Source organism: Candoia aspera, chromosome 5 (assembly GCF_035149785.1).
Source record: "Candoia aspera isolate rCanAsp1 chromosome 5, rCanAsp1.hap2, whole genome shotgun sequence".
NCBI classification, from domain to species: Eukaryota; Metazoa; Chordata; class Lepidosauria; order Squamata; family Boidae; genus Candoia; species Candoia aspera.
In genome coordinates, this window is record NC_086157.1 from 36,568,149 (window position 1) to 36,591,590 (window position 23,442).

General features: G+C 38.8%; 1 protein-coding gene across 1 annotated transcript in view; it reads left to right on the top strand.

The window, feature by feature from the left end:
- AFF3 (ALF transcription elongation factor 3) overlaps positions 1–23,442 on the top strand; it is a 265,761-nt gene that overhangs the window by 235,270 nt on the left and 7,049 nt on the right. Inside the window, exons 15-17 of the mRNA XM_063304958.1 lie at positions 2,140–2,203; positions 6,258–6,394; positions 17,308–17,379. Coding sequence (XP_063161028.1) covers positions 2,140–2,203; positions 6,258–6,394; positions 17,308–17,379 — 273 coding nt within the window. The remainder of the gene's footprint in view (positions 1–2,139; positions 2,204–6,257; positions 6,395–17,307; positions 17,380–23,442) is intronic.

The window sequence follows — 23,442 nt, forward strand, 5'->3', positions numbered from 1 at the left end:
TGTTATTATGTCGAGCAAGACTATTAGGAGTTAGAGAAAAAATCTGGTAAACTAGACTTTCAGATTAAAACAATAGTAGCAAAATGATATTATTCCTATGATCAAGATCATTCAGGTGATATACATAACGTTTTTATATTTTACAACTGGCTTTATAACATTAAGCTGTGTCATATTTATGGCATCAGTGATTTTTGCTGATAAAACAAACCTTCCAAAGATTAATCAGATCAAACAATTTAAAAGCTGCATCTTTATCTCTATAAGAAATCACTGATATAATTAAATTACTGAAATTAGGCTCTTGGCCCTGATGGTTTTCATATACAGTAAGTTATTTTATTTTATTCTATTTTTTACTCCCACATCGTTGGAGATCTACAAAGATACTTTATAGAAAAAATTTCTCCCTGCTTCCTTTAGTCATTATTTTATAACTATAATTTAAAACACAGGTAACAATCTTGTACAATGTGTCTTTTTTAAATATGGATGCTGACATTTTGAGAGCAGCTTTGGCTCAAAGACAGCAAATTTTGCTACCTTTGTTCATTTATCCTGCACAATCTGATTTCATTAAAGGACATTAAGCATCAGATACTAAATTATTAGCAGATACTTGATACACAAATACAGATACGGTAGATTCAGCAGAGGTTGTCTTGGACATCAAGAAAACCTGTGGCATTGTGCAGATTAAATTTTTGAAATATGTTTTGGTTAAACTTGGTGTTTCCTTAAATTTTGTTGACTGGCATTCAGCGATGATCTCCAATAAATATTTATTTATCCTTTAGGATGTTATGTGGAGCTTATTAAAGATGTCTACTTTCTCCTCTTTTATTTAAGTTGAAGTTGGAATCACTGGCCTGCTTTAGTAGGCAATGTAAGGGTTTTTCATGTAGCAGGCTGGCTGAATTGGACATCAATATAGGTTGATTATTCCTTACTGATTAGTTATTTTATGCTTTATTTATAAGGTTTGCTAACTGCCCCTATCCTGAAGAACTGTGGGCTGTGATATTTGCCAACATTCTTTACCAAAACATAATGCAACTGTTTCGCTTGTTCACCTAATGTCCTGGCCCAGTGCTCAAGGGAAAAAGGAGGTTTTCAGAGTCTTACTAAAGACCAGCAGTGTTGGAGGCATCTGGATTTCAGTCGATTTACTGTTCCATGGGGCAGGTGCAATGACAGAGAAAGCATGCTTTCTGGTTCCCATCTGATAATACTGTTTAATAGAAGGTACTTGAGACATGTCTGCCCAGTTGGATGGGCAGATATAATTGCAAACAAGGGATCCCTCAGATAACTCAGTCCTATACTGTGAAGAGCTGTGTAGGTGATAATCAACACCTTGAACCCAGAAGCCTACTGGGAGCCCAGTGCAATTCACCTAGTAAAGTTACATGGCTATATCAAGGTACAACTGTAACTACCCATGCTGCTGCATTCTTCACCACCTGCAGCTTCTGAGTAGTCTTCAAGCCTTGTGTAGAGTGTGTTGTAGCAATCCAGGCAAGAAGTGACCAAGACCTCTATATCCAGGAACAGGCACATTTGGAACACAAGATGGACTGGGGCAAAGGCCCTCCTAGCCACAAGTGCCATTTGTTCTTCAAGCAGAAGCCAAGAGTCTAGGAGAAAACTCTAAGCTGTGTACTAGCTACTCCATCTCAAACCAATAATGGAAGGTTCCCAGATCTAGGAGGGCTTTAAAACCCACCATTACTCAGTCTTGCTAGGGTGAGCCTAACTCTGTTTCTCCCCCTCCATGCCACTACAGTCTCCAAACACCGAAGAAACATATTCTCTAAGATAGTTAGCCACAAATCTTAAATTGCAATTTAGCAATGCTATAAATCAGGTTTTTCACTTGTAGAAACTCTAGGATGAATTTCTTATTTAAATTCAGAAAACATTTACTGGAAAAAGATGTTATTTTGCATCTTAATTATTATATGTTGTTTGTGGTGTTCCTGCATACTTTGATAAATTATTTTTGCCTAATTTTTCTAGCATTATTTGGAATCCATTTAGCACATGTTTGTTTTGGAGATACCATTAAGTAAAACTTTTGAATATACAAGGAATATATATATCAAGCTCATTTTTTTCTTTTATTTCCTTTCATTCTAGACCACACAATTTAGATTATTTTATGCAGGAAGCTAAAAGAAAAAAGCATAAAGCAGATGCAATGGTAAGAATGCTTGAATTTCTGGTACATTATTCCAATTCATCTGTACAATAAGATTTCTTTCTTAAGAAAGGTTAACTAATATTAATTTTTAAATCCTTCTAAAATGAAAATTAGTCTTACTAGCTCAGATTTTAATATAATCAAATATATAAACAATTCTCCAAGATCAATTAATAGATGCATTTTAGGTAAATTAAAATTTGAGGTAGTACTATTCTTATTTTAAAATATTGTATGGGTGTAACACTATCAAATACATAATGGGTCATTTGTAGATTTAAATGCTACTTTGTGGCCAGGCCTGTGCTAACATTCTCAGAAGGCTGTTTGATCCAACACTGATTTCCTTGAGCAGGAGGAGGATGGAGCACTATTTGCAAACCCTCAATTTGTTCCATAAGCAGTTGTGTATTCCTCTCCCACCCAACCGCCCACCTTTGAAAGGCTCCAAAATACCTTGTTTTTGCGAAGGCTTGTATGAAAAAGGGGAAATTTGCAAAATTATCAGCCACCCCTTTCACTCATGAAACCTCTACTAAACCCACTTCTGTGAATGTAACAACAGCATCTGGTACCACCACTGGATGGACGGATGGATGGATGGATGGATACACACACACACACACACACACATACTTAGTCTGCAAGCTTCTTCTGATATCTGTGGGCCTTAATTTAATGCTAAATATGTATTCAGTACAATATACACGTAGCATTGACATAAAGAGCTGGCTTTGCACCAGGCATCAGGGTAATAAGATGGAAGCCTGGGGACTGCATAGATGAACAGATGCAGAAGATGGAGTAGGCACCTGGTTTTTCTTGGTTTGTGTTTTATTGTTTTAATTTTTGTGATTCTAGTGTTGTTAGCCACCCAGAGTTGTGTTCCCCAAGATGGGTGGCCATATAAATCTTTTAAAATTAAATTGCTGATTATTAGTCAGCCAATTGTCTTTATAAACATTTATAATTAGCCATGACACTAAAGTTGTTGACTTGCTTTTGCCAGATCCTGGTCTTGTCCTTCCTAAGTTTCTCCTTTGTTCCTTGACTTCTATAGATAATTATGCCTGTTTAACATTTATTTAAGAATTTTTTTAGCAAATTTGAAAGTAACAAAATAAAACAAATTAACTAACAGGAAAATAATCAGCATAAAGCTGAAGTGATCCTCCCAACAGCAGAACAGTAGAAACAAAGTCATCTGCAGTGGCCAAGCCTCAAAAGTTTTCTGGAAAAGGAAGGCCTTTAACTAGTGGCGTACTGGAGCAGGCTCACACCAGCTCACGAGAGCCCAGTTTTCTGGAATTTTGTGAGCCAGTTGACAGCAGAAGTGAGCCTTGTCACTCAGCATGCCAGTCAGCTGTTCCACAGATAGCAGTGTGGTACAGTGGAGCAATGGAGCCAGCAGAGCCCATTTTTAAACATTTATTTATTTTATGTATTTATATTTCAAATTTCTATCACCGCCCATCTCTCCCGAAAAGGGGACTCTGGGCAGTTTAGCAGTACACCACTGCCTTTAACCAATCCAAAAATATAAGAGGGAGAGGATCATACCAGCTTGTCTTGAAAGAACCCCACAGATTTTTGTAAGAGGATCAGTGAAGGAAGACCTCCTCACAAGGTATTAAAATAGGAGAAACTCATATGTGAAGAAATGTCCTGAGATGATCAGGAATCAAGCCATTATAGCTTTTATAGTCAAACAAGCACTTTGGATTTTTGACCAGAAATATACTTGTAGCCGATACATCTGTGTCAATATCAAACCAGTTCAAGAATATTATCCTCACCAATGGATATACTGTTGCATTATGCACAAAGTAAAGTTTCTGAAGTACTCCAAAGGCAGTCAATATGCCAACAGTACATGAAATTTTAACTCTAGAATGTCTTTACAATATAATTGCTTGATTCCACTATTGTGTTTGTGTATGTGTGCACGTGCATGTACTTACATGGTACAATATACATAATGAACCATTTCACAGTTTAAACCAGCTGTTTGGCCCAATCACCATATGGAATATGTTTCAGCTCTTCTTCACATGTCAGTCCTAATGTAAATTAATCCTCAATGAAAATGGAAGGAGGGAGAAGACAGAGCAGCAGAAACAGTACACATCATTGAAAGCTGAGATTAAAATGACATCCACAGATTTGTGTAAACATGCTTTCAAAAAAGAATGGAAGTATCTCTTCCCACAAGCTTCCAAATGTTCTATCATCTCTCTCTCTCTCTCCCTCTCTCTCCAGCTTTTCATTCAAGAGCTCAAGATGGCACATATCATGCTCCATCACCTAATTTTTTCCCATGAGGTAGGCTAGGCTGAAAGAGAATGACTGTCCCAAAGTCACTCTTTGAGCTTCTGTAACTGAGGGTAGACTAGAACCTGGGTCTCCTCACTCCTATTCTTTAACCACTACACCATATTGCCATGTTGCATATGGAGAGCACAGTTATTTACTATACAAAATATTTGTTATGATATCTCATAAGAAATAAAATTGAACATTATCCACTATTTACTGATGTGGGGATTATTAAAATGTTGCATATTTCTTTCAAATGCTATGCTAGAACAAAATGAGCCAGCCAGTTTGGTGTAGCGGTTAAAGCACCAGGCTAAAAACTGGGAGCCCGTGAGTTCTAGTCTCACTTTCGGCATGAAGCCCACTGGGAGAGCTTGGGCCAGTTACTCTCCCTCTGCCCTAGGAAGAAGAAGGCAATGGCAAACCACTTCTGAAAAACTTTGCCAAGAAAACTGCAGGGACTAGTCCAGGCAGTTGCCAGGAGTCAAACACTGTCTCAAAGGAACCAACCAACCAAATAAATAAATAAAATGATCACTGATTAAACTAGAGATGTTTAGACTTCAAGGGTTTATTCTGAACTTTGCCCCAAAACTCTGTATAAAATGCAAGATCATATTTTTGTAGCCTTATTTCTCTTTGCATGTATTTGTTTTGACCATTCCTATCCGTATTTCTGTTTCATTTGTAAATGCTACTGATCAACTTGGCTGCATTGGTGTATACTTCATATTTCAGCATATCAAGGAATGAATTTGTTTTTTTCATGGTGTCCCTTACTAAGCTAAAGGTAAAGATGCCATCAAATGAGGCACATCTCCTGGAAACAGCATCCATGCAGTTTTCTTGGCAGCATTACAGAACTAATGCATTCATCCAGGGCATTTAACTTCCCAGTCTATCCAACAGCTCTGGAATTTGTGTATGGTCTCACATCCAAGTACTTATCACAGCTGACTCTGCTTAGCCTCCAAAGTTAGTTAGGGGCTGCCACCTCCTGGGTCTTGGTATGTTAGAGAACGAGTAATTAACCAGGCATTCCTATCTTCTGTCCTGAGAAACTTACCAACTTCAGATCAGGATCTTAAATTCTAGTTGAAAGTTAGCATAAAATACTGGCTTGTTCTGAAGTTGAAATAATAGTTTCTTGGTTCCAATTAATTAGGTTAAGTAGACACTTTCTGATTTAGCAAGTAAAATCAGAAAGTGTCTATTTGAGGGCAAAAATCTTATGCAAATCTTATCTTAAAATAATCCAAACTAGACCAAGTCTCCTTTTTTTACTAATATAAATATTCTGCCCCTTTGTATATATGCTATAGAAAACATTGTGTGAAGGTGAAAGGTCCCCTGTGCAAGCACTGAGTCATGTCTGACCCTTTGGGGGACACCGCTTTCACAACCTTTTCTTGGCAGATTGTATAGCAGGGTGGTTTGCCACTGCCTTCCCCAGTCGTCACCTTCCCCAGCAAGCTGGGCACTCATTTTACCAACCTCGGAAGGATGGAAGGCCGAGTCAACCTGAGCTGGCTACCTGAGACTCCAGCTTCCACTGGGATCGAACTCGGGTTGTGGGGAGAGTTTCGGGTGGAATACTGCTGCCTACCACTGTGTGCCACATGAGGCTCTTCATACATTCCACACACAGAAAACATTAGTAACAACTTATTTCTATTCTATAATAGGTACGAATACATGATTCTGTCATCATGTTTTTCCTGCTGATTTTGTCTTGAAGGTGGAAAAATTTGGCAAGGCACTGAATTATGCTGAAGCTGCATTATCATTTATTGAGTGTGGAAATGCCATGGAACAAGGACCCATGGAATCAAAGTCGCCGTACACAATGTATGCAGAAACTGTGGAACTCATCAGGTGCGTCTGCTGGAATGCTGTGACAATTGACTGGTTCTTGTGCTCATGCAGTATATGTGAGTATATTTACTAGGGATGTGCAAACTGTTTTCAGTTTGAAAATGAAGCATTTTGAAATCGAAGCACCCCATTTCATATTAAAATATCACAATTTGAGTGTGGAACATTTTGCACACCACTACTTCTAACTATGAACAATAATTTACGCGTGAGAGGTAATTCACTATTAGTGTTTATATTTTTAGTATTTATTAACTATGTTAAGCCACGTTGTTCTATTCGTATGGAAGTTTTATTTATTCTAGAATAGTGATTCTTGAACCGTTTGACCCAATTGTCCCTTTTCCTAATCTCAAATAATGCCATTATCCCCACCAGAAAAAAACCCAGACTCTTGTTTTACACAATCGTCTTGGCAATGGCAGTCCCAAACTGGATCCTTGACTCACAAACAAGCAATTGCAAATCCATTACTCCCAAGATATGCCCAAATTCCCCTCTTGGAGGTAATTACCCCCAGTTTAAGAACCACTGTTCTAGAATTGTACACTTTCATACTTCGTAAGCAGGAAGAAGCTCCATGGATACTTTTCAGTGGTGGTGTAAATTGGGTTATTAGTAAAAATAGAAGTGGCATTCTTCTCATGAATTTCCCTAAAAATAAACATATGCAAAACCACCTTTGATCCTATGTGAAATTGCACTAGTGTTCAAATTCGGTTACTATTTGATCCAAGATTAAAGACTGTACCATAGTTGACATGAGTACATTAATTTCACTTAATGATAATATTTTCCCATCAGTGCTGTATGTGCTTTTGTAGTTCACAACTAACCTACTGATAGCTTCTTGTGACTTTTCTAAGCTTTTGACTGCAATGTTAGCCTTCCTTCCCCTCAGAGACAAACCAGCAAACACAAACTATTTTAATAAAAGTCAGGCAAGCATTTGAAAATGCGAGTTCTCTGTATAAATTGCCCCTCATAAAGGCTTTACTGGCATCCCATACTGTCCTTACGTCAGTGCGTTTATTAAGATTGTTCTCAAAAAAATCTTTCAATTTCTTTTTACAGTCCTCCATTATTGTTTCCTTTTGTAGCAAAGTTTCATTTAGCCACCTTCTATAAGTTCTAGCTCTCCTCTTATATGTTAAAGTCACTGGGTTATGGTCTAAAAATGTCTTTGGCAATATTTCCACTTTCTTAACACACGTAACAAGGTTTTTAGAAATCTAAAATTTACCTATTCTTGAGAAAGATCTGTGTCTTTCAGAGAAATAAGTATATTCTTTAGAGTCACCATTTTTATGTCTCCATACATCTATAATATCTATAAAATAAATCCATATATCTGTAAGTTCAAAGTTATCCATCATTTAAAAAAATATTTTCGGTAATTTGCCTGCGGTAATTGTTTTAAGTCCTTTCACAGAGGTTCTATCTTTTTGTGGGCAAGCCACACCGTTCCAATCTGCCAATAAACACCAATTTTCATATGGCAAGTCTATTAGTTTTTCCATAAGTCCCTTAAAGAATATAGCTTGTTATCATTTGGGGCACATATTCCCAGAATCATAATCTTAGTTTCATTCAAATTAATTTCAACCCTCACATATCTACTATAATCATCAGTCAGTATCAGTTTTGGTCATAGTTGTGGGTTTATATACAAAATGACTCCAGTAAATTGAAAAGACAAAGACAAGAGAAAATACAAAAGATTTTAATGGGGATAAAGATCAACTAAGGAGATCTCCAGGAAGGAAAAATGTCTCACAGCAAATTAAACTTCTACAACAGCAGCTTTCTATGTTAATGATAAGAGAAATGGAAATAAAAATGAACTTTACAAAACAGAAGAATTTTAAGTCAGCAAATAGACTGGGGAAATGGTTGGCATATAAATTGGAAAAGGAAAAAGGAAAAAAGAGAGTGAGAAGAAAATGATATTAAAATTACAAAATGGGAAAACGAGGGTAACAGTCAATGCAAGTATGCAAAGAATATTCCAACAGTGCTATACAAAACTATATAAAGGAGAAGAAATCTCCCCAGCAAGAGTGGATGAATATTTAAAGAAACAAAATTTACCAAAGATAATGAATAAACAAAAGCAGATGATGAATGTTCCTATAACAATAAGGGAAGTCTGTGAAGCTATTAAAAAAGACAAAAATAGGGAAATTTCCTGGCCCAGATGAATCGCCGACCTCCTACTATAAACATATTGAAGATGAACTGTCACAGCCCCTTCAAAAATTAATTAATTCTATTCTAGATACTAGAAGGATACCAGATAGTTGGGCAGGTGCAAACATAGCACTAATTCCTAAAGGAGGGCAAAACCCAACCTTACCGAAAAATTACCAGCCAATATCTTTACTGAATAATGATTATAAAATATTTATGATGATTTTAGCTGAAATGATGAAAAATGCCTAAAAGGCAACTAAGAGATAACATGGATTTTGGGGGAAAATTTACTACATAGATGAATTCGATATATACTTCACAAATGGCACAAATTATAGTTAATGGAGAATTGACTAAACCTTGTGAAATACAGAAAGGAACAAGGCAAGGATGCCCACTTTCACCACGGTTACTCATTCTGCCCTTGAGGTTTTGAATAGAGACATAACGCATGATAAGAGAATAGCTGGGATGAAAGCTTTAAAAAAAAATATACAAACTAAGGTAATTGCTGATGACTTGGTTTTAATTAAGGAAAATCCCATGGAAGGAATTGAAATATTAATGGAAGAATTGAAGGACTTTGATGCACTGGCTGCATTTAAAATTAACAGTGAGAAAACAAAGATATTAACAAAAAATATGAGGATGGAAGATCAAAAAGAATTAATTGTGAAAACTGGTTTTCAGACTGAGAAAAAAGTAAAATACCTAAGTATCACCATGACTAATATGAACTGTATGTTATTCCAAAATAATTATGTTGAGGTATGGAATGAAATTAAGCAAGATAGGTTAAGATGGGAAAAGTTACAATTATCACTGCTTGGAAAAATTTCGATGGTAAAAATGAATGTATTACCTAGAATGATGTTTTTATTTCAAACAATACCAGTTTTGAGAAGTGATACATCTTTTAAGCAATGGCAAAAAAATATATCTAGATTTACATGGCAGAGGAAAAAACCAAGGAAAGAGGGGTACTGGGATTTCCTGATCTCAGGTTGTATTTTGTAGCCTGCTATTTGGTTTGGATGAAAGAGTGGGTACTGTTGAGAAATAAGAGACAGTTGGAATTATTTTATTTATTTATTCATTCGTTCATTCATTCATTCATTCATTTATTTATTTATTTATCAAATTTATGACTGCCCATGTCCCCCCGAGGAGGGACTCTGGGTGGTTTACAATAAAAACAGAATTAGAACAGTACAATATAAAACTATGCAATAAATATAGATACACAATAAAATATAAGTATGATAAAAACCAGATGGCTAAAGGTTCTCTATGAATCCGCAAGTAAAACAGGGTCCTTCTAGGGAGCTAGCCATCCCCAAGAGTGACTGCCCTCCTTCCTGCCCCAGGCAATATGGCAAAACCAGGTTTTCAATTGCTTGCGGAAGTCCAGGAGCGAAGGGGCCTGTCTCAACTCTGGGGGAAGAATGTTCCAAAGGGCAGGCGCTACTTCAGAGAAGGCACGTGGGACAGGTTGATGTAATGGGGATGAGACGGTCCTTCAGGTAACCTGGTCCCACACCATGTAGGGCTTTAAAGGTCATAACCAACACCTTGAATTGGACCTGGAGGCAAACTGGAACCCAGTGCAGCTTGCGCAGCAGAGGTGTTACACGTGCAAACCTTGGGGCACCTAAGATTGCTCGCGTGGCCACATTCTGGGCCAGCTGTAGCTTCTGGATACTCTTTGAGGGTAGTCCCATGTAGAGTGCATTGCAGTAGTCTATATGGGAGATAACCAGGGCATGAGTGACCGTTTGAAGGGCCTCTCGTTCCAGGAAGGGGCATAACTGGCACAACACAAAGTTGCGCAAAGGCCCTCTTAGCCATGACTGCCACCTGCTTTTTGAGCAGGAGTCGTGAGTCCAGGAAGACCCCCAAGTTACACACCAGGTCTGTCTGGAGCAATGCAACTCCATCCAGAACTAAAGTTGATAATTTCCCAGATACTGAGGAGCCATTAATCCACAGCTACTCAGTCTGACCAGGGTTCAGCCAAAGCCTGTTGTTCCCCATCCAGGCCCCCACAGCCCTCAGACACTCAGAAAGGGTGGTCACAGCATCACTTACTTCACTCGGAGTGGAGATGTATAATTGAGTATCATCAGCATATTGATGATACCTCATCCCATGGTGACGGATGATCTCGCCCAGTGGTTTCATGTAAAAGTTAAAAAGGATTGGAGAGAGTACCAAGCCCTGCGGCATCCCACAAAGTAAGGGCCGCGGGCTGGATCTCTCGCTCCCTATCAACACCAAATGGGACTAGCCCTACAGAAAGGAGGTAAACCAGCGCAGAACCATGCTGCCCACCCCCAACTCCCTGAGTTGGTCCAGAAGGATACCATGGTTGTTGGTATTGAAAGCTGCTGAGAGGTCAAGAAGAGCAAGGATGTATGTACTGCCTCCATCCTGCTCCTGCCACAGATCATCCATAAGTGCAACCAATGCTGTTTCCATCCCATGACCGGGCCTGAAACCTGACTGAAAGGGGTCTAGATAATCTGTTTCATCGAGAATCCTCTGGAGCTGCAATGCCACCACTTTCTCAACTACCTTCCCCAAAAAGTGGAGGTGGGAGACTGGAGGAAAATTGTCCAATATAGTAGGGTCCAGTGATGGTTTCTTGAGGAGAGGGTGCACCAGAGCTTCCTTGAAAGCTGCTGGGAACACACCCTTCTCTCAAGGATGTATTTACCATTGCCTGGACCCAGCTACATGTCACCTCCCAAGTTGCTTTCACCAGCCAGGAGGGACATGGGTCTAATTGGCAAGTGGTGGCATTTACAGTCTGGAGGATCCTGTCCACTTCCTCGGGTTCAACAGGGTCAAACTGTTCCTAGATAACATGGTAAGTACATTCCCTGGGTAACTCCCCAGACTCTGTCTCACGCTCGGAGTCCAACTGGGAACGGATCTGAGTGATTTTATCCTGCAGATGCTCAGAAAATTCCTCAACACGGCCCTGTAGATGGGTTTCTGACTTCCCTTTCCCCAAAAGGGATTGGGTAATTTTAAACAGGGCTGCCAGGCGGCATTCTGTGGATGCAATAAGAGCGGAGAAATACTGATGTTTCGCCGCTCTTACCGCCACAAGGTAGTCCTTAATAGCAGTTCTAGCTTGTGTTCAGTCAGACTCGGTCTTTGTTTCCCTCCAGCAGTGCTCTAGGCGTCTCTTAACCCTCTTCAAGATCTCAACTCCTCCATGAACCATGGGGATTGTTGGGTATTGAGCAGGCAAGAGAGGCCGCACAGGCGCGATCAAGGCCCCGGCTGCCACTGCATTCCAGGCGGCAGCCAGAGCCTCCACTGGACCGAGCAGCAGGTCCTCGGGTATAACCCCCAGCTCCCTCTGGAACCCTACTGGGTCCATCAGTCACCGGGTGTGGACCAGTCGAATGGGTCCCACCTCCCTGCGGAGTCGGGTGGCATAGGAGAATCTCAAGGTCACCAGGGCATGATCTGACCATGACAAAGGGGAAAGATGTAACTCTCCCTTCAAATCACATTGCCACTGCTCCGACAAGAAAACTAAATCAGGAGTCAGGCCACTGTCTCAAGTCAGGTCCTGAATAATCTGGAACAGGCCCATGGCTGTCATGGTGGCCATGAACTCCCGAGCTGCTTCTGAGGCCCTCCCCAGGGAAGGCAGATTGAAGTCCCACAAAACCATAAGCCTGGGGAACTCCACCGCCAAACCTGAGATGGCCTCCAGCAGCTCAGGCAGGGAGGTTGCTACGCAGCAGGGAGGCTGGTACAATAGCAACACTCCCAAGTGTTCTCAGGAGCCCAACTTGAAAAACAGGGTCTCACAGCCGGCCACTTGTGGAGCAGAGCCCCTGACGGCCACTAGGGATTCTTGGATGACAACAGCCACCCCTCCTCCACTGCTCTGAGGTCTCAGCTGGTGCCAGACTCGAAACCTGGCTGGGCATATCTCCGAAAGAGCAACACCTCCTTCCTGGCCCAGCCAGGTCTCGGTGATACGTGCCAGGTCTGCCTCCTCCTCTGTGATCAAATCACATATGAGGGGGGCCTTGTTGTTAATTGACCCCGCATTACAAAGCAGCAGCCGAAAGTCAAGGCTACCAGAAGTCTGCTGTCCAGGACCTGGGTTTGAGCACAGAGGGCCGGAACATGCCACAAGTAACAAACACCGGGGGCGTCTTCCTCTAAGATGACCCACCCTCCGGCTCCCATCATATCATCCCGTGCCCATCACCACCTCAATGGCCAGGCCCGCCCTACAACCCCCAGAGTCTCGAGATCCATTAGCCCCCACTCCTGGACCTGAATTAGAAGAACACAATCTGAGGTTTGGATGGCATGGCTTTATATGGTACGATAAAGTTAAAGTTAATGTAGATTTTAAAAAACATTGTTAGGAGTGCCATATTAAGAATATGGAATAAATAGAAACCCAGGCTATGTTCAAAAATACTCTTATTGGTTTCAGCACAAGAAGCATCTGATAGAAAAGAAACAGTGGGAAAGATAAAAGGTTAACATACCAAGATTTGTCAGTACAGGAACATGGAGAATTTAAGATGAAGTCAAGAGAACAATTCACTGCAGAGGGATCCTTGCGTAACATCCTTTCATTTAGTGACAGTTCAGACCTACAACAGTGCTGGGAAAACTGACTTATGGCCAGTCCTCACACTTGCAACTGTTGCAGTGTGGGTTCCCCGCCTTGGTCACATGAACACAATTTGGCACTTGGCAACTGGTTCGTATTTATGACTGTTGCAGCATCTAGTGGTCATGTAATCACCATTTTCACCTTCCCGGCTGGCTTCTGGCAAGCAAAATCAATCGGGAACCATGTGATTCGCTTAATGACCATGTGGTTTGCTTAACAGCCGCCACAAAAAGGTGGTAAAATCAGGTTGGATTCACTTAATGACTGCTTCACCAAAATTCCAGTCCCAATTGTGGTTGTTAAGCGAGGACTACCTGTAGTTTTCAATAGTTCTCATATGCACAATTAAGAGAGAGATTTAATATAAATAAAAAGATAACTGGACTAGAACAACATAAGATGGAATTTGAAATTGAATTATGTAGAAATGATGAACATGTGATTGCTAAAATATAGAAACTTTTATTGAGATTTGAAATGGAAGAAGAACAAGTAAAAGAGTGCATGATAAAATGGGCTAAGAATTTTGGCTATAATATACAGATGGACCAGTGGGAGAGAATGTGGTTAAAAGGACTAAAATTCACATTGTGTATAATTTAAGAGATAACTACTTCTATATTTCATTAAAGAAATTTTTAACAAAATAAAAGCAATACAAATATTAGAAAAGAAACAAAGAAAGTAAAGAAGAAGTGAAGAAGTAAGAAAGAAAATAGAAAAGAAAAGAAGAAAGAAAAGATTATAAAGAAGTGGCTTCCAATCTTTTCGACAACAGTTTTAAATGCATTCGTACTTTACCCTCTCTCTCTAAGGTTACACGGTAATTTCCTTCTTCTGTGAGCTATCCTTTCTAAGCATCAAACCCATAAATCACAAATTCACTTTTTTTTTCTTCAGCAAAAAGTTCATAAGGGGTTTTCAGTCACTAATAAATTTCTATCTATCTATCTATCTATCTATCTATCTATCTATCTATCTATCTATCTATCTCCTGCCTTTATTACTTTTATAAATAACTCAATGCAGAGAACATACCTAATTCTCCTTCCTCCTCCTATTTTCCCCACAGCAGCAATGTAATAGTTGATCTTTCTCTAAGCAGATTTTGCCACCTCTGCTGGTTCCATCATCTTCACCAACCATCCCTCCATTGTGGGTATATCAGAGTCTTTCCATTTTTGTGCATATAGTAGTCTTGCAGCAGTGATCATATATAAAAGTAGTCCTCTGTCGCTCTTTTCTAGCTGTTTGTCTATTAATCCCAACAAGATAAATTCTAGTTTCAGTTGAACCTTAATCTTTAAAATTCTTTGTATTAGTGTACTGTATATATTTGAACCCAAATTTTTCTGGCTTTTTTTCAAGTCCCACCAGGCATAATAAAATGACCCTTCGTGTTGCCCACATTTCCAACATAAATTTGCAGTACCCTTATACATTCTGGATAATTTTTCTGGAGTCATGTTAATTTAAAAGAGAACTTCTATAACATGATGTACCATTGGTATATGTCACCAAAGAAATTATGTAAGATATATAAAGGTACTTCTAATCAATGTTGGAAATGTGAAAAGCACAAAGGGACACTTTACCATGCATGGTGGACTTGTGAAAAAGTGAAAAAATATTGGATAAAAATACACATGATGATACAAAGAATTTTAAAAATTAATATTCAGATGAAACCAGAAATTTTCTTACTGGGACTTATGGATAGTCAGAAAAAACCTATGGAAGATTGGTTTTGTATATGGTAACTGCAGTGAGGCTACTAGATGCAGAAAGATGGAAAAATATTGAAATATCCACAATGGAGGAGTGGATTGTGAAGATGGTGGAATCCATAGAAATGGCAAAATTGACCAGTTTGATCAGGGATAAAATAATAAGTATTTTTATTAGAGACTGGAAATCCCTTATGGACTTTTTGCTGAAAATGGGAAAAAATGAGTTGGTGATTTTTGGATTTGCTGATTTAAAAAGCTTGAATATGGGAAGAAGGGAATTATGTAATGTAATCTTAAAGGGGGAGGAAAGACAATAAGTTTGTTTGTAACTGCTATAAAAAAGATTGGAAGTCATTTCTTTAAATACCTTTTTCTTTTTCTATCTGTCCTGTTTCTTGCACTTTTTCTTTTATCTTTCTTCTTTTTCTTAATTTTTCTTCATATATTTTTTCATGTTTACCTTTTACTCATGTAAAACTTTCTAATAAAAATTATATGAAAATATGGGTTCTCCTTTTCAGTAAGTTGATAAGCATTTTGAGCCTCAGTTGAATTTGAAATGGAGTTGCTTTCTGCAGCCTATTTAATTCTACCTGTTGTTGAAGTAGAGACACTACGGCTGTGTTTCTCAGCCTATTGCCACCTTGGGATCAATACTCACTCCAAAAGTCAGCAGTAGATAACAAGGGTCCTATAAAGGGAGTGACCATCCTTGCAGGAAGCCCAGCCACTGCAAAAATGGCTGAGAGACTCTCATTTCTGCATTTTTGTTGTTGTTGTTGTTGTTAGACTTTGGCAGCTGCCTCATCCAAAAGGTCTCTTCCAAGTAGACTCTTATAGACCCTTTGTGTTTATTGAGCTCAGAGGGATAGGCTTGTAGGAATTCCAGAAAATGAATTATTACTCATAGTGAATGCATTTATCCCCTGAAATATGACCGAGCAGAGATTTTCTCTATTTCTTCTCAACACCTTTCCTGCGACATGGTGAGGCGTTGGTCCTCTTTGCAGATAATGAAGAACCGTGTAACTTTCCTTAACTTAGTAAAGTGTTCATTTAATATTTATCAACCCTTATATTTTTCTTTTAATGTTCTGGGGAGGGGAGAGTAGTGATCTTACAAAGACACTACAGATAGAATTCAGGCAGGCTTCCTCACTCCCATCCTTCTTCTGCCCCAGTGTGGCCACAAGACAGTAAAAGTAAAATAATCAGTATTGGATACTGTCTCTGTGCTGACAGAAGGAAAAATAATCTTCCATGCTGTATTCTTTGAAAAAGATGCTTTGTGAATATAATTATATAATAAAACAATATATCAAATAAAGCAAAATATAATATTGTTATTTATTTTTTATTTTATTTTTATTTACTGGGCCTTATAACTATGTAGTCACTAAGAGTCAACACTGATATGATGGCATATTATCACTCAATATGCTGGTCCAGTCCAATAGGACTCTGAGCATCTTACATCCCCTTCCCAGAGTCAAAGTGAGATGGGTGGCCTGTGGGCATGTAAATTGTTTAAATAAATAAATAAACACTACTAGAAAATCTGAACAAAAATCTGAAAACAGACAAGAATAAAAATCTGCAAGAACTGATCTTTAGAAGTTTTGTCCATTTGTTTGTTTTTTTAAAAGATGTGAAAGGAGAAGCCACAAAAATGTTCATCAGAAAAATATTTCTCATCTGGACTACGGTAAAAAATATACAAGGATTCAGATATGTAGTATGTTTACAAAGCAAGGAGGAGTATAAATGAGATGGAACATTGTAGTAAAAGGAGGTTAAATGTGGAAGGGGGACTTGAACCTCATATGAGCTTTGAGAAACCTTTGAAGTGAATGGAAGAGTGGGAACACCTAGTAAAGTGTCATGCAAAATACTGTAGATCATGATAATTATAAATCATGATAATTAATCAGTAGTAGGGCACTTTGAGAATTGGAGCTGACTGAAAGAAATGATCAAATTTTATGACATTAACAGGAGAAAAAGCAGGAAGATAAGAATTCCACAGACAAGAAAAAGGAAAATAAACAGTGCCAGCGGTTATTCATCTAAGCTTCATGAGAGAAAAGGCCTTATTATGCTTTGTTAAAGCTAGCAGGCAGACAGACCCAGCGGTATTTTTGAAGAATTCCCACTGAAAGGAGGAGGACAGGGAGATGATAATGAAATTGATTAGCTGTGACAAGTAAAGGTTGCAATCCTGTGTACCCTTAGGTAAACTTAAGTCCCACTGAGCTATAAAAATGTTTCATTTTAATTCTTTTTTTTTTTTTTTTGCTTGCTTTGCTGACTTTCTTCTCAATCTTCTGCAGATATGCTATGAGACTAAAAACCCACTCAGGTCCCAGTACGACACCAGAAGAAAAACAATTAGCAGCATTATGGTGAGTAAATGAAAATGCATTTGAAGAATTAATTTCAATTACTCATTCCTCAAAATGGAATGTTATAATGATTAAGTAATTAATACCAGATTTTACACTGCCTTTTGGTCAGGTTTTTTTTTATATGATCACAACCATCCCCTTTAAATTGAGCCTAGAAACAGATTGCTATTTAGTGCAACATGCAGGATTAGTATAATAGTAACAGTCCATCTAGCACTTTTATAGAATGTTTAAGACATCTGTGGTTTTAAACAATCCATCTGGCTATTAATAGTATACTGGTTGTTATATTTAGACTAGCTAAGTGTTTTTATAGACAGTCCCAAGTCTATATTACACAAGTGTTGTCTCAGTGCAACCAGTACAGGAGTAACTCAAGCCCGATTGCTTTTTACAAATAGGAGTGAAGCTGATTTGTCAGCCCGAACTAGTCAATAATGTTCTTTTTAAAAAAATGTTTCTAGAAGCTGTAATAGCCTCTTCTGTTGGCACGGAAGGCTCTTTCAGTTTATCCCTGCCTATTGCATTTGAAATCTTAAATTTATAGTTATAGTTCAGTAAATGAAAACTTCCTTTTTCTTTGCTATCATATCTCCCATTTTTCTAAGGGGCAATGTTAGTAAAATAATGTCATCCAACTCTAAAGTCCTATTTTCTCATGATTTAAAAAATTCTCAGTGTTCTCAGTAAATCTCTGAATAGCTGCTGATTGCCCATTGTGGATACTGAGTGGCATGCTTCCTGCTGGGTAAGCATAGGAGGACTATAAGTCACTAGATTCCTAGGAGAAAGCTCACTGAGACAGGAAACATGAAGAGCAAGCAGAAGTTCCCAGTACAGCAGGGAAGTTCTAGAATCCTTAATAAATTTTCCCTCTAAGTCATCAGAGTGCAGTTGGCTAATCTGAAAGTCTGAAAGGGGAACAATAAGACATAAAAATCAAAAGAAGGAGAAGTTACATCAGGCATTGACAGAGGACACAACTTTCCATAAGGGGAAAAAAAGTGTAAGCCCAGGAGACAAGAGCAACAATCAGAAAAACCACTTTTAGAACCTCAAACAAGAAACAAACTATAAGCCTTCAGGAGAAAAAAAAAGCAATAGAATAAAAGTAAATCATTCCTGGAGAGTAGAAGGAATGCAGCTAGGCCCTACAACAAGAATAAGAGAAGAATCACGATATTTGATGGCTCTCTACTATGTGGAACCAAAACAAACATGTGCCAACTGGACTCACTGGCTTGTAAAGCATGTTGTATGGCAGGAATGAAGATCAGGGATGCAAAGAACAACTGTTACCAAGTCCACTGAAAGATACCCTAACCTGCTAATCCATGAGAAGATGATACTATAAAGAACAGTTACAACTCTATGGCCATAGATTTTGAAGGTCTAGGTAGAAGGCTTCAGTGGTGTTCTCAATACCATTCCTATCCATTAAAAAAGGACTGCAGAAGGAAAAAAGAATATGCAAATGACTGACTGACCATCCAAATTATATCAGAGATTTTGTTTCTGGATCTGAATTACCTGGCTAAAGAACTGTTGGATCAAGAGGGCCATAAACTTAATCTAGTGGATGGTAGAGTTGAAAGCCTGTATGCAAAAGTCTCAGACAAAAACTTACGCATTGAAGAAGTGGAAATGTTACTCTAATGAAATCTGTAAAATCACTCAGTGAAAAATCATAAAGAATACTGGCTCATAAAATTGTATTTTATTTATTTTACTGCATGTGTATGCAGTCCCACACTGCTGGGTAGCTTACAGCAATAAAACATATCATAAAAGCATCATAAACTTAAAATAATAGAAAATATTTAGCAAAACACACATAACCACAAAAAGCATGACTGCCAAAGACCATATATAACAGTTGTCATCCCTATGCATGTGTTTTCCAAAGGGCAAACAAAAGATGATCTTCCCTTGAATAAGAGCAAGGACGATTCCATTCCAACCCTAAGGGGAAGAGAATTCCACAGGGCCAGGACACCAGTGGAAAAGCCTGGCTCTGCACTTCTGTTCCCCAAACTATTCTGGGAGAGAGGATCAGAAACATACTTTCCTGGGTAGGTTCACAGGATGAGAAAAGTCTATTTGGAGAAGGTGGCCCCACAGAAATCAAGGATTCAGCCAATAAAGAGATTTATAAGTGATAACAAGCTCTTTGAATTGTCCTGGAAAACTATTGGTGGCTAGGGCAGTTCTTGCAGAATCATATTACTTTGTTAAACTGGGACCAACCCATTAACAGGTGGGATGCTGCAGTTTGGACCAATTGAAGTTTTGAGTAGTCTTCAGAGGCAGCCCCAAGAAGCTACTCCAAGTTCTGGGAATTCTCCTTGAGTTAAAACTGCTGCTATGGTGATGCACCAGAAGTTGCTATTTCTGGAACAGAATGCTCCAGAGACAATTATTCATGACCTCATAACGTGTAATTTAGGTGATGAGGTCATGAATAATTGTCTCTGGAGCATTCTGGTCCAGAAATAGCAACATCTGGTGCATCACCCTAGCAGCAGTTGTAACTCAAGGAGAATTCCCAGATCTTGGAGCAGCTTCTTAGGGGATTCCAATCCTATCAAAAACTAAAGATGGAGCTACATCTTTCTAGATAAACCACCACTCCATCTTGCTGACATTTAATCTGAGTCTGACCTTCATTGCTCAGAGTATGGCAAATATCCAAAATGAACCTGAATTCTTAGTACAGGATGGCAAATATGATTTATAGCTATAACAAGTAACCTGATGGAATCACTCACATGATTGAAGTATAGTAATTGAAGAGCACAGCTCATTCAAAAAGAACAGAAGCAGAACAGAAAGGGCGGACGAGTTGTACTATACATCAAAAGAACTATTCTGGAGGTGTCCTGATGTGAATTTTATGTAGTTGGGCCAGAGGGATAAGCTAGGACTGTTGCTGTTACATCATCCTCCCAGGTGTGCCACTGTTTCCTTTCATGAACTGCTTACCCCTATTGCAGGATTGGTTGTAAATTCAACTGGTCTACTAGTTTTAGACTATTTCAAATGTTCCTCTTTGGAGTTGTAAAATGGAGTGGAGTTACTGGGTTGGATGTGGAGAAATAGGCTCAGATTCAGGCCAAAATAGATAGAATAGCTGTTAATTCAGATTCCGTGGCTGTTTTATCTTTGACTCTTGATGGGATTCCCTAAACAAGCAGGCACACAGTCTTGGAATCTTCCTAGAAACATGATTCCTGCTGGAAGACCACATGAAAGCTGTACATAGGAGGGCCTTTGCCAAGTTCAGCTGGTGCACCAGTTGCAGCTTTCTTGGAAGAGGGGCAAGAGTGCATATTATGAGTTGTGCCCTTCTCATTACTTGATTGTAACTCACTTTCTATGAAGCTGCCTTTTTGAAGATCTTCTGAAAGCTTCAGCTGGTGCAGAATCCAGCTACCTTATAATGATCCAGACCCACTATTCTCATGTAACACCAATACTGTGGGAGATGCACTGGTTACTATATATTTCCAAGTGTAATTCAGGGTGCTGGTTATCACCTATAAAGCCACATATGATTTAAGGCTTGTTATTTCCAAGACTGTCTATTCCAGATAGAATCAGTGCATCCGTAGTGTGCAAGCAGGAAGTGTCTGTTGAAGGTCCCTTCTACTGAGATGTCCAGTAGAAGGACACAGAAGCAGGCATTCTCTGTAGAATTTCCCTCCTTTGAAACAACATACACCCAGAAACAAAATCCCCTTACGATTTTTCAGACGCTTGTTAAAAACTGGTTGTTCTGGAACCAGGGGGATAGGGTAGCATACTGATATCTGAATAACTTGTGGTATCATCTCATGTATTATTTTTATCTATTGTATTGTGTTGTTTTATTATTTTAGCATATTCTGTATTTTATCATTATCTCTACACCACTTAGGGTCTATTCCAACTGAATGTTGTTGTTTTTTTAACTTCCTCACGGTAGCAGCAGATCATGGAACTGGTTACTAGGCTTTTTTTAAATCTCAACTAATTGCTCTTCCAGTTAGGCATGGAAGTCAGCTGGGTGACTGAGCCAGTCACTCTTTTTCAGTCCTAGGAAGAAGGCAAGGGCAAACCACTTCCAAAAAATGTGCCTAAAAACTGCATGGACTTGTCCATGTAGTCACCGAGAGTCAAGATTGACTTGAAGGCAAATAAATAAATAGTCTGATTCAGCATTCTGTTACTTTCATTTCAATTAGTCACTCTACCAAATAATAAATAACCTTTAAAATCAAATTAATAAATAAGCTATATAAAATTGTAATTCTAAATATACATACCTGGGAATAAGTCCCACTGAAAATAGTGGAATTTTATTTTGATTTTTCACCTTATTTTTCTACTTTAAAGCACTCAGAATATCTAACAATAATTAAAAGCACGATTAATTAAAATACAATATCCATTTTAAAACAAGGTTTCAGTGTGCGTGTGTGTGTTTGTGTGTGTGCAACCATCTGAGTAAGTATGCGTTACATTTCACAGTAATTGTTCTTCTAATAGTTGCATAGTGCTTTTTCCTTAGTAGCAGTAGAAAGTACTCCTGTTCCACATAACTATTCAAGAACCAACTTTTCCTATGGGGAACTTATTTTCAGAATGTAGACTTTACCAAGCAACTGTTCCAGGTGACCTCACGGATACATCCAGACAGTTTTCTTGACAGTGGTTTGCCAGTGTCTTCTTCTGGAATTTTTCTTGACTAGACTGCAGTCATCCAAGTGCTAACCCAGCTTAAACTGTTGAGCTCAGCCAATTTCAGCTATATGGTGCTGTGCCTTTCCAGATGTCTAGAAAACGGGAAGAGTTAGCTTGCTACCCTGTAACTGATAGCTATCAGAAGCACTGCAGTCCAAGCTAGAATCTCTCAAGAGCAAGCTAGTCATAGTAAAGGTAAAGGTAAAGGTTTCCCTTGACGTAAAGTCCAGTCGTGTCCGACTCTAGGGGGCGGTGCTCATCTCTGTTTCTAAGCCTTAGAGCCGGCGTTGTCATAGACACTTCCGGGTCATGTGGCCAGCATGACGACTCGGAACGCCGTTACCTTCCCGCCGAAGCAGTACCTATTGATCTACTCACATTTGCATGTTTTCGAACTGCTAGGTGAGCAGGAGCTGGGACGAGCAACGGGAGCTCACCCCACCGCGCGGTTTCGAACCGCCGACCTTCCAATCGGCAGCTCAGCGGTTTAACCCGCAGCACCTCTGCGTCCCTAAGCTAGTCATAGGTGTTTTGAATAAACTCTAGAAGGCAAAAATGATAAAAGTAGCTTTTGTACTTTCATTGTGATATTGGGCACATGTATGTAAGACACATGGTTTACACCACAATGCACATTACATCGTTCTGCTCCTCCCCTGTGGAGTCCTATGAATTCCAACACTGTGCCTGGTCTGTGAACAAGAAAACAAGCATTGCAAGCTGTACAGAAAGCCATCTGCTTGTATATTAGTGTTTGCAAGACAATGCTCGTATTGCCTTACTGCACTTGATAGTATTACTGTTAATTAAGTTTCCGGTTCTTCTGAGTGAACAATTGTAGACAACCAGACAGAGATACAGACTCTTTCTTTAGGAGGAAGACAGTTACAGAAAATCAATGAATAAATCACCTTTATCAAGCAACAGAGATTTTATAAGCTGTCTTTGAAGTACACAAACAGAGCTGCACATTTTAACAATCTGGAAATTCATCTTCATATATTTTTTGTTTTGATGCTTATCTAAAGCCTTTTCAGCTGACCACATTAGGGATGATACCTCTCCCAGTGCTATATGCAGAAATGGTTGCTCTAAAGCTTGACAGGGCCTAGGACCCTTAAAATTCTGATGAATTGTCAGCCTTTAATTTTGCAACTTAGTTCATAGTTAAGTTTTAGTTAGTTCATATATGTTTTAAAAATAAGCTTTCGGATTAATATTTTTGAGAAATGTAATTAATATTAAATTAATATTAATATTAAATTAATATTTTTGAGAAAGGTAATGTGAACATTATCTTTTCAGTTATCCTGCCATATTAGAACTGAAAAAATTATT